General features: G+C 39.9%; 1 protein-coding gene across 1 annotated transcript in view; it reads left to right on the forward strand.

Moving 5' to 3' along the window:
- Positions 1-12,260, forward strand: part of LOC126475371 (nurim homolog) — a 64,537-nt gene that overhangs the window by 36,463 nt on the left and 15,814 nt on the right. Inside the window, exon 5 of the mRNA XM_050103192.1 lies at positions 6,914-7,087. Within this exon, the coding sequence (XP_049959149.1) occupies positions 6,914-7,079 (166 nt within the window). The 3' untranslated portion in view covers positions 7,080-7,087. The remainder of the gene's footprint in view (positions 1-6,913; positions 7,088-12,260) is intronic.

Here is a 12,260-nt window from a genome sequence, read left to right on the forward strand (position 1 = left end):
GTCAACCGTCCAATTCAGTGAGGATCACAAAGACACTTGTCCTCTTTTCCACTCATCTTCACAAATGCTTCCATCTCTTTCTGCAAATTAAAGACCTTCTTCAGGGCTTGTTCATTTCTTAAAAATGTAATTTTGGAGGTGTATGGAACAGCAGCATATTTAACTTGGAAGTCAGCCTTGAATTCCATAAATGCATGGTGCCTCACTCCACATGGCCAAACATAGTTCACTGTATGAACACTCACTTCCATTATATTATTTAATTTAAATGACCTAGCACATAATACCTCTTGATCTAACAGGCAATGAATTGCAGCTGTCACCGAGGCCCCAACAGGATCAGATTCCTCCGTTATCAAGTTTGGTAAGACCTCTTTGCTCTTCTTTCATTAATAATGCACCATCTGTTGTGATTACTGACGAGTTGTCTCCAATCCCTTCCAAAGGAATGAATTACTATCTTCAAGTAATCAAAAGTGTTCCTGCTGGTAATAGAGTTCTTAAGTGAGTTTAAACTCAGAGGGCCCGCCATCACCTCTAGCTTGGCATTTACTCCCTGCACGAAAATCACATAATGGAGTGTGCCTGACATGTCAGTGGAATCATCAAGTGCAATGGAAAATCGTGTGAACGAGGGTGCCCTCTGAGTCAGATGATGTTTACATCTGCAGCCATGTGAGCAATGAAGCAGTCCACTGTATGATGCGAAAGTGTGACTTGATCCAAACTCCAATGCCTCTACTACACATTCTGTAATGTACTTTCCATCATAAAATGTCTCCCACTCCTTGTGATTTTGAAAGCCATTTTGTAGCTCACTTCTGGCAATGGGCTCTCAATGTCATAGAAACAAGGTGTATATTTTTAATTAGTTGGAAATTGTACACAAAACAGTGATAATCTTTCATTTGTGTTGGTATCTTTCTTCTGTTACTGGACTTAGTTAGTTATGTAATTCTTTCTTTAACTTTTCATAACATGTCATTTATAAGATTTTATCACTTTTTTAATTACTCTTAACTTATAATGAGATTTTCACTCTGCAGCGGAGTGTGCGCTGATATGAAAATTCCTGGCAGATTGAAACTGTGTGCCCGACTGAGACTTGAACTCGGGACCTTTGCCTTTCGCGGGCAAGTGCTCCACCATCTGAGCTACCGAAGCACGACTCACGCCCAGTACTCACAGGTTTACTTCTGCCAGTACCTCGTCTCCTACCTTCCAAACTTTACAGAAGCTCTCCTGCGAACCTTGCAGAACTAGCACTCCTGAAAGAAAGGATATTGCAGAGCCATGGCTTAGCCACAGCCTGGGGGATGTTTCCAGAATGAGATTTTCACGCTGCAGCGGAGTGTGCGCTGATATATCTGCCAGGAAGTTTCATATCAGCGCACACTCTGCTGCAGAATGAAAATCTCATTCTGGTAACATCCCCCAGGCTGTGGCTAAGCCATGTCTCCGCAATAGCCTTTCTTTCAGGAGTGCTAGTTCTGCAAGGTTCGCAGGAGAGCTTCTGTAAAGTTTGGACGGTAGGAGACGAGGTTCCTTGCAGAAGTAAAGCTGTGGGCACCGGGCGTGAGTCGTGCTTCGGTAGCTCAGATGGTAGAGCACTTGCCCGCGAAAGGCAAAGGTCCTGAGTTCGAGTCTCGGTCGGGCACACAGTTTTAATCTGCCAGGAAGTTTCATACTCTTAACTTAATTTTTTCCCTAAGACCTCCTTAATTTCAGTCAGCGTTCTGTCTCTTTCAACGGAATACAAGGCTATCATATCACTTTGTGTCTTGGTGTTGTAATATATTCCAGTGGTTGTTATTACCAGCTCATAATAGGTCGTTCAATACCATGTTAAGCACTTGAAATGATATGAAAAAATAAAGCAATTCCCATTCCAAACTGATCAATGTCACTTCCCCACTTTTCCCTTCTTAGGTTAAATTGCTATATTGTTCCTAATGCTGAATGTAAATCTAATTTAACACAATCAGCATTGCTAGTAAACTTCTTGGCATGTAACACATTGACTACCTTGCTCTAGATTCTAGTAGTGTCTGGCTGCAGATTTTTCTTTTCCTTCTCCTCCTCATCATAGTCTTAGGTGGAGATTTCAATTTATCAGATGTAGACTGGGACACTCAGATGTTTAGGACAGGTGGTAGGGACAGAGCATCGAGTGACATTATACTGAGTGCACTATCCGAAAATTACCTCGAGCAATTAAACAGAGAACCGACTCGTGGAAATAACATCTTGGACCTACTGATAACAAACAGACCCGAACTTTTCGACTCTGTAGGTGCAGAACAGGGAATCAGTGATCATAAGGCCGTTGCAGCATCCCTGAATATGGAAGTTAATAGGAATATAAAAAAAGGGAGGAAGGTTTATCTGTTTAGCAAGAGTAATAGAAGGCAGATTTCAGACTACCTAACAGATCAAAACGAACATTTCTGTTCCGACACTGACAATGTTGAGTGTTTATGGAAAAAGTTCAAGGCAATCGTAAAATGCGTTTTAGACAGGTACGTGCCGAGTAAAACCCACCATGGTTCAACAACAAAGTTAGGAAACTACTACGAAACCAAAGAGAGCTTCACTCCAAGTTTAAATGCAGCCAAAACCTCTCAGACAAACAGAAGCTAAACGATGTCAAAGTTAGCATAAGGAGGGCTACGCGTGAAGCGTTCAGTGAATTCGAAAGTAAAATTCTATGTACCGACTTGACAGAAAATCCTAGGAAGTTCTGGTCTTACGTTAAATCAGTAAGTGGTTCGAAACAGCATATCCAGACACTCCGTGATGGTGAAGGCATTGAAACAGAGGATGACACGTTGTTGTTGTTGTTGTGGTCTTCAGTCCTGAGACTGGTTTGATGCAGCTCTCCATGCTACTCTATCCTGTGCAAGCTTTTTCATCTCCCAGTACCTACTGCAACCTACATCCTTCTGAATCTGCTTAGTGTATTCATCTCTTGGTCTCCCCCTACGATTTTTACCCTCCACGCTGCCCTCCAATACTAAATTAGTGATCCCTTGATGCCTCAGAACATGTCCTACCAACCGATCCCTTCTTCTGGTAAAGTTGTGCCACAAACTTCTCTTCTCCCCAATCCTGTTCAATACTTCCTCATTAGTTATGTGATCTACCCATCTAATCTTCAGCATTCTTCTGTAGCACCACATTTCGAAAGCTTCTATTCTCTTCTTGTCCAAACTATTTATCGTCCATGTTTCACTTCCATACATGGCTACACTCCATACGAATACTTTCAGAAATGACTTCCTGACACTTAAATCAATACTGGATGTTAACAAATTTCTCTTCTTCAGAAACGCTTTCCTTGCCATTGCCAGCCTACATTTTATATCCTCTCTACTTCGACCATCATCAGTTATTTTGCTCCCCAAATAGCAAAACTCCTTTACTACTTTAAGTGCCTCATTTCCTAATCTAATTCCCTCAGCATCACCCGACTTAATTAGACTACATTCCATTATCCTTGTTTTGCTTTTGTTGATGTTCATCTTATATCCTCCTTTCAAGACACTGTCCATTCCATTCAACTGCTCTTCCAAGTCCTTTGCTGTCTCTGACAGAATTACAATGTCATCGGCGAACCTCAAAGTTTTTATTTCTTCTCCATGAATTTTAATACCTACTCATAATTTTTCTTTTGTTTCCTTTACTGCTTGCTCAATATACAGATTGAACAACATCGGGGACAGGCTACAACCCTGTCTTACTCCCTTCCCAACCACTGCTTCCCTTTCATGTCCCTCGACTCTTATAACTGCCATCTGGTTTCTGTACAAATTGTAAATAGCCTTTTGCTCCCTGTATTTTACCCCTGCCACCTTTAGAATTTGAAAGAGAGTATTCCAGTCAACATTGTCAAAAGCTTTCTCTAAGTCTACAAATGCTAGAAACGTAGGTTTGCCTTTCCTTAATCTTTCTTCTAAGGTAAGTCGTAAGGTCAGTATTGCCTCCCGTGTTCCAGTGTTTCTACGGAATCCAAACTGATCTTCCCCGAGGTTTGCTTCTACTAGTTTTTCCATTCGTCTGTAAAGAATTCGTGTTAGTATTTTGCAGCTGTGACTTATTAAGCTGATAGTTCGGTAATTTTCACATCTGTCAACACCTGCTTTCTTTGAGATTGGAATTATTATATTCTTCTTGAAGTCTGAGGGTATTTCTCCTGTTTCATACATCTTGCTCACCAGATGGTAGAGTTTTGTCAGGACTGGCTCTCCCACGGCCGTCAGTAGTTCCAATGGAATATTGTCTACTCCGGGGGCCTTGTTTCGACTCAGGTCTTTCAGTGCTCTGTCAAACTCTTCACGCAGTATTGCATCTCCCATTTCATCTTCATCTACCTCCTCTTCCATTTCCATAATATTGTCCTCAAGTACATCGCCCTTGTATAGACCCTCTATATACTCCTTCCACCTTTCTGCTTTCCCTTCTTTGCTTAGAACTGGGTTTCCATCTGAGCTCTTGATATTCATACAAGTCGTTCTCTTATCTCCAAAGGTCTCTTTAATTTTCCTGTAGGCGGTATCTATCTTACCCCTAGTGAGATAGGCCTCTACATCCTTACATTTGTCCTCTAGCCATCCCTGCTTAGCCATTTTGCACTTCCTGTCGATCTCATTTTTGAGACGTTTGTATTCCTTTTTGCCTGTTTCACTTACTGCATTTTTATATTTTCTCCTTTCATCAATTAAATTCAATATTTCTTCTGTTACCCAAGGATTTCTACTAGCCCTCGTCTTTTTACCTACTTGATCCTCTGCTGCCTTCACTACTTCATCCCTCAAAGCTACCCATTCTTCTTCTACTGTATTTATTTCCCCCATTCCTGTCAATTGCTCCCTTATGCTCTCCCTGAATCTCTGTACAACCTCTGGTTCTTTTAGTTTATCCAGGTCCCATCTCCTTAAATTCCCACCTTTTTGCAGTTTCTTCAGTTTTAATCTACAGTTCATAACTAATAGATTGTGGTCAGAGTCCACATCTGCCCCTGGAAATGTCTTACAATTTAAAACCTGGTTCCTAAATCTCTGTCTTACCATTATATAATCTATCTGACACGTGTAAAGCTGAAATATTAAACACCTTTTTCCAAAGCTGTTTCACAGAGGAAGACTGCACTGCAGTTCCTTCTCTAAATCCTCGCACAAACGAAAAAATGGCTGACATCGAAATAAGTGTCCAAGGAATAGAAAAGCAACTGGAATCACTCAACAGAGGAAAGTCCACTGGACCTGACGGGATACCAATTCGATTCTACACAGAGTACGCGAAAGAACTTGCCCCCTTTCTAACAGCCGTGTACCGCAAGTCTCTAGAGGAACGGAGGGTTCCAAATGATTGGAAAAGAGCACAGGTAGTCCCAGTCTTCACGAAGGGTCGTCGAGCAGATGCGCAAAACTATAGACCTATATCTCTGACGTCGATCTGTTGTAGAATTTTAGAACATGTTTTTTGCTCGAGTATCATGTCGTTTTTGGAAACCCAAAATCTACTATGTAGGAATCAACATGGATTCTGGAAACAGTGACCTTCTGAGACCCAACTCGCTTTATTTGTTCATGAGACCCAGAAAATATTAGATACAGGCTCCCAGGTAGATGCTATTTTTCTTGACTTCCGGAAGGCGTTCGATACAGTTCCGCACTGTCGCCTGATAAACAAAGTAAGAGCCTACGGAATATCAGACCAGCTGTGTGGCTGGATTGAAGAGTTTTTAGCAAACAGAACACAGCATGTTGTTATCAATGGAGAGATGTCTACAGACGTTAAAGTAACCTCTGGCGTGCCACAGGGGAGTGTTATGGGACCATTGCTTTTCACAATATATATAAATGACCTAGTAGATAGTGTCGGAAGTTCCATGCGGCTTTTCGCGGATGATGCTGTAGTATACAGAGAAGTTGCAGCATTAGAAAATTGTAGCGAAATGCAGGAAGATCTGCAGCGGATAGGCACTTGGTGCAGGGAGTGGCAACTGTCCCTTAACATAGACAAATGTAATGTATTGCGAATACATAGAAAGAAGGATCCTTTATTGTATGATTATATGATAGCGGAACAAACACTGGTAGCAGCTACTTCTGTAAAATATCTGGGAGTATGCGTGCGGAACGATTTGAAGTGGAATGATCATATAAAATTAATTGTTGGTAAGGCGGGTACCAGGTTGAGATTCATTGGGAGAGTGCTTAGAAAATGTAGTCCATCAACAAAGGAGGTGGCTTACAAAACTCTCGTTCGACCTATACTTGAGTATTGCTCATCAGTGTGGGATCCGTACCAGATCGGTTTGACGGAGGAGATAGAGAAGATCCAAAGAAGAGCGGCGCGTTTCGTCACAGGGTTATTTGGTAACCGTGATAGCGTTACGGAGATGTTTAGCAAACTCAAGTGGCAGACTCTGCAAGAGAGGCGCTCTGCATCGCGGTGTAGCTTGCTCGCCAGGTTTCGAGAGGGTACGTTTCTGGATGAGGTATCGAATATATTGCTTCCCCCTACTTATACCTCCCGGGGAGATCACGAATGTAAAATTAGAGAGATTCGAGTGCGCACGGAGGCTTTCAGACAGTCGTTCTTCCCACGAACCATACGTGACTGGAACAGGAAAGGGAGGTAATGACAGTGGCACGTAAAGTGCCCTCCGCCACACACCGTTGGGTGCTTGCGGAGTATAAATGTAGATGTAGATGTAGATCCCTGAGCCACACTAACATTTGTGCTTAGAGCGTTAGACAGGAGCATTGTGAAGTTCTCAACCCTGTGAAGCACTGTTTGGCCAGGTCTGGTATACAGTATATGAAACATAACTTGTAAATTATTTTATCACTGATGGTTATAACAATGATTGTAAAATTGTCTAACAGCGTTATATATCTTGTTTCAGTATTGATCGTTTACTTCTGGCGTTTATATGGACAGGTTACATGATAATTGGTTGGAACGTTGATCGCAAAGACTTGTTGTATATTAAAAAACAATTTAATAACAAGATGGTGGAGCTTTCTCCAAATAAATACCTTACTTTTTATGAGAGAAGCAAGCTTTCGTAATGATTCCTGTAAGTATTTTGCAGCATATTTTGAATGTAACACATAATTAGACCTATTTTGTTTAGCTTTGCTGCAAGTGAATAATTTAGAATGAAGTGAATAATTGATATAACTACTTCACAATGGTAAAATTGCATAGAGTGTTGTTTGTGCACAGTGGTGTAAAGCAAAGTGTGGGGCATAACTCCTGTGATACTCCTAGCATTAGTTCACCCATTAAAATAGGCTTTTCCATTTGCATCAAGTGTGTCTGCAATTGTAATTATCATGTCTACATGATGTTATGTTGTTGCTGTTGCTACTGATCAAAGTACGAGGAGGCAAAGAGGGGGGGGGGGGGGAATACATGAATTTAATGATTTAGGTATATACCCTATTGCTTTCTCTTCAAGAAAGAAAGCCACCTCTGTAAGTTTCCCACATTGACGAATTACCATCAACAGTATTTTATACTCTCACTTTCATAAGGCTTTTGGATTAGTTTGTGATTATATCTATACATCAAAGCATGGCACATGTAATATTACCCTCCCACACATCACTATTAAATTCTCTGTCTCTGCACAAGTTTTGAAAGTTTCACGAGGCGTAGGTATACAAAAGAAAAACCTTTTACTTATCTTCATTTTCTCTTCTTGTTGTTGGCAGCAGTTATTTCACGGTGTGTAAAAAATTAATTTCTTTTTAATACATTTTAGTTTGAAATATAATACATCATATACAAAATCACATGAAGCTCTTTTAGTTAAACAGCTGAGATTATGTTCACCTATACAAGTTTCTTGGTATCGACTATTTGTATATAAATAAAAAAAGGGTAATTTTAGAGGAGGTGTCCTATTAACATAGCAATTGTTATCATCAGCCCAGTCAGAAAATAAACTTCAACAAGTCTTGCCTGCTGACTAAACAACAATTACAATGAAATTTTTCCATCACTGTCATTTGAGCAAGAGCGTCTTGGATAAATCACCTACTGTGCTGTAGTGGTCAGCAGTAAAATTCTCTGCACCACTTACAACTGATGTTATTGTGAAAATTACTCTCAATGAACAGTTTTCGTGCAGAACTGGATCCTTAAGAGTCTGTAACCATGCAGGATGGTGTGATTGATATTTCATCCAATGTATGACAATCAGGCTGATTGTGTTGAACACCTCGGGACTGGGTGGTAAACATTACCATGCATCAGCCTTTCAATGGTGACCTATCATCTTATACTGTATACTGTAAAGAGAGTCCATTTCTGCAGTTCCTGTACTGTGCAGTCTGCCAATGACAATCTGGGGCTGAATAGTGTCAACAGAGGATTGTATTTGGTAACTAAAAGGAATTTTACCACATAAAGGTGAGTGTGAAATTCGTGAACTGCATATATGATAGTCAAAGTCTGCTCAGTTTTTACATAGATGGTGTATGCTGAATTCAGAGTTTTTACAAATGTAATCAGTCAAGTGCTTCACTCTGGTCTTGGTCTTGATTGGATAACTCTATTAATACAATAATTTGATATGTTCCCAGTAAGGGCCAGTGTTTCATCAGAAAAATGTGCTACAAGACTTACGGGCAATTGTAATTTCTGTTTTAGACATTGAAATACTTTTCTCATATTAAGACATTCATTTATAAGGCATATTTAAGGGTTTAGAGACTTGAGCTGCATTTGACAGAAAACAGTTTATTTTGTGTATAAAAATTTGTAATTTTTTTTCCTTTCTTCCAGTTGCAGTGATAGTAATATTCCCTTTTTTTGCTGTTAATGAAGCCCAGTTACTGTAACAATCTTTTTAAGAATTGAAATTTCTTTAAACTGCATATGAGAGGTAGCCATAAAATTTTTATTACAACATAAATATGCTAATTGTTTGTTTATTTGCAGGTACATCTGCTATCCTGTAACACATTGAAATCCCCTTGCCACAGAACCGTATCACACAGCTAGGGGAACAGAAACAAAACACTGCAGCCTATTGATAAAATGGAGATTTGTGTGGGAATTTTGTAGTGGAAATGTTCAAGCTGTCAGGCCAATCCAGAAAGTTACAGAAATCATCTAGGTTGCCTAAAACAAATGTTACAGTATTGTGGTGTTGGGATTTCTATGCGCAACAGGTCAGCAGGCATGTACATGCAAACGAATAAAAAATTTATTATGTAACTTTATTCTTTCTAGGTGATAGACAGAAATTTATGACTACCCCTTGTACAAATTCTGCAGATTGCGAAGTTTCAGACAATGTCTATAATTTTTCTATATACAGGCTAGTCATCAAGAGGGGATATTGTCAACGAGTTTTTCTTAAGTAAAAATGAAAGAGGCATTGGAAATTCCAAGACACAAACAAAGGGATTGTTACAGTCCAAAGCTTTTGTTCGGTATTAAAAAAAATCCTGTGATGATGCACTGAAAGGAACAGTAAATAAGTATCTGATAAATAAATCTCGGAAAAACAGTCATCACCAAGCAGAACAAATCTTCACAATACATAAGGAGTATGCTCATGAACTTGTTAGTATAGGCACAGTCACATTCTGATTAGAAATAATCCAGTTCTGCCTTTGTGGTATCTCGCATCATGTGCAGGTGATCCATGAGTATAAGAAATGTGGTACTGCCATCAGGGGCATGTGAATGTGACTTGTGCTGTCCTAGTCCAGGGGAAAACAGTCCAGAAAAGGACAAAAATGTGTTAACTGTCTCTGTTGAGAAACAAAAAGTTTTGAAACTGTTGAGTTCAAAGGTATTCTGTGAGTATGTTGAGGCTATGACTAGAAATTGAATTTATCATGACATTTTTCTGTACACAATAATAGTACTAATTTTTTTTTGCAGTAAGGGTCTCATGGCCACCATAATTTATTAGAGGTGCTGAGGCTTGAAAAGTCAGAGTGGTACTGAACAATTGTAATTCAATAGTCACATTTTTTTACATATCAGTCAATGGATTTTTGGAGCTTGGACATGATGAATGAGTTCATTTGTCTTTGGATTGCCTAGGTTTCAAGAGTGACACACATTTGAATGTGGCCTAGTTATTGTAACAGAAACAAATCACCTCTCTTCTGGCACATGCTGACATGGATGCTTCGCAAGACAATGACAATCAAGCCAATTTTTGCAAAAACCTGTAAGATGATAAAGCATTCAGTAAGGAAAAATTATGCCCAGTGTCACCTGCGTAAGTAAGCTATAACCTGATGTGGCACCTTTCTATTTAGCCTGTGTGGAGAGAAATTTACTGTGAAAGGGGGTTGCATTCGGCGGTGAGAACAGAGCTAGGTGGACTGTTTCTGTACCAACCATTACTCTGTAGACAGTGCTGTAATTTCCTGATCCAAAATGAGATAAAGATCTGCTGCCTGTGGAAGATCAAAACAGCAAGTGATTTTTAGCCTTCGTTCTAAAGGAAGATTCTGAAAAAAAAGAAAAAAGAAAAAGTCTTCTCACTTCCCTGTCTGTGTCCATTGGAATGACACATTCCCTGGTTAACAATAACTCCACATAATATTGCTGATGTAGAGGATTTGAACAATGGGATTGTGTTGACAACTCAGTCCACACACACCTGTTACTCACACTTGCTACAGCTCTGATTGCAGCCTACAACACTGATTGAGCTGTAGTCTTGGTCTTATGTTGATAATGTTCCAGGACTTCATGCACTTTAGGCAACAACAGTTGTACAATAGCTGAATCACTTCTTATGATGACGAAGACAACAAAGTGACTAAATATTTAGATCCATTACACATAAGAATTTGGAAATGCTATTGCAACCATTTGAAGTGCAAATACCAATCCTCATTGTCATCATAATGGAAAGCCCTGTTTATCTCCTCCTGTCCATCCATATCTTTCCCTATATTTTCCTTCTCACTTTTCTTCCTCTTGTCATATTGCTCTTGTCATCAAATCACGTGAGGTAGTGGAGCATTTTATCTTCTAGGCTATCTACCCCTCTTCCCCACATTACTCTTCTCATCATTTCACATGAAGCAAATTATTTTCCTATACACAACTGTCACAAACAAATATCAACACAACACAGAGACACCACGGTACAATTTGCTCCTCCATTTTAATTTATCAAACTTCCAAACTGTTATCCATAGATTCCTTTACTGCTGTGCAATGTATTCATTTGTCCATGTCCCATCTCTGTTTTACATGTTTACTTTGTGTTTTTTTTCTTTTTCCCTCTCATCAGTACCATCCAGTTTTATTGCCTATATTCCCCTATAATGTTCATGCATACTTAAAAGAAAAATATCCCTATCCCTAGCTGAAACAAAGTCCCACATTCTGTTCCCTAAAGACTGTCTAAGCCATGGACTCCCCTTCTCCTCTCCCCTTCCTCCCCCAGTGGCCTAACCATAAAATTTTCCCTGTGTAGTAACCACTCCTTCTTTCACAATGACCTTAAAATCTTCAGATTCTGCCAATTCATATCCGTCATTAATCTGATACTATAGAAACAAATTTTCATGGTGCAGACATTCCTCAACCACCTTTCTCCCTCTACAAAATAATGTTACTGTGCAACCTGAACTACCTACACTTTATCTCCCAAATCGAATCCCTTGCCCTTCAACACCTGGAAGAGGACTTCAGACAACCACATCCAGAAGTTTTCAAATTTATTGAAATCTTAATCTAACCTTGGAGCACCACTACCCAGAAAATATCTAGTCTACCCTAGTGAAGCCCCTCATCAAACCTTTATAGCACCCAGAATCTGGCTTGCTGACATTTTCTGTCCACCACGTCCCCTAAAGCTCACTCCCAACACCGTACAAATCCAAGCATTTTAACAAACGAAAAACACTGTAACCAACCTATCCCACAAAAGAAAATCAACCTATGCAAGTTTCAGCCCTATCTAAAGGCCTCACCTTGATCCCCACGCTCAAGTTCAACCCCAGACTCATCAAAGATCCACTCTTCGTTTCCTGTTCCCTGTGCTGGAAAACTTTATTGCCACCAATCCCTCCAACCAAATCTCAACATTGAATCTGGCTTATCTAAGTCCATACCACTATTCAAGCGTGAACATCACAGACTCCCACTTAATCCCTACATGGTTACCTTTCAGGAATTTGGCACCTCCAACTTGGCCTCACTCACTTCTCCCACATTCCTTCAATGGAACACGAAACTCACAATGTAGGAAAGAACAGCCA

The sequence above is a fragment of the Schistocerca serialis genome, chromosome 1, assembly GCF_023864345.2.
Source record: "Schistocerca serialis cubense isolate TAMUIC-IGC-003099 chromosome 1, iqSchSeri2.2, whole genome shotgun sequence".
Lineage (NCBI taxonomy): Eukaryota > Metazoa > Arthropoda > Insecta > Orthoptera > Acrididae > Schistocerca > Schistocerca serialis.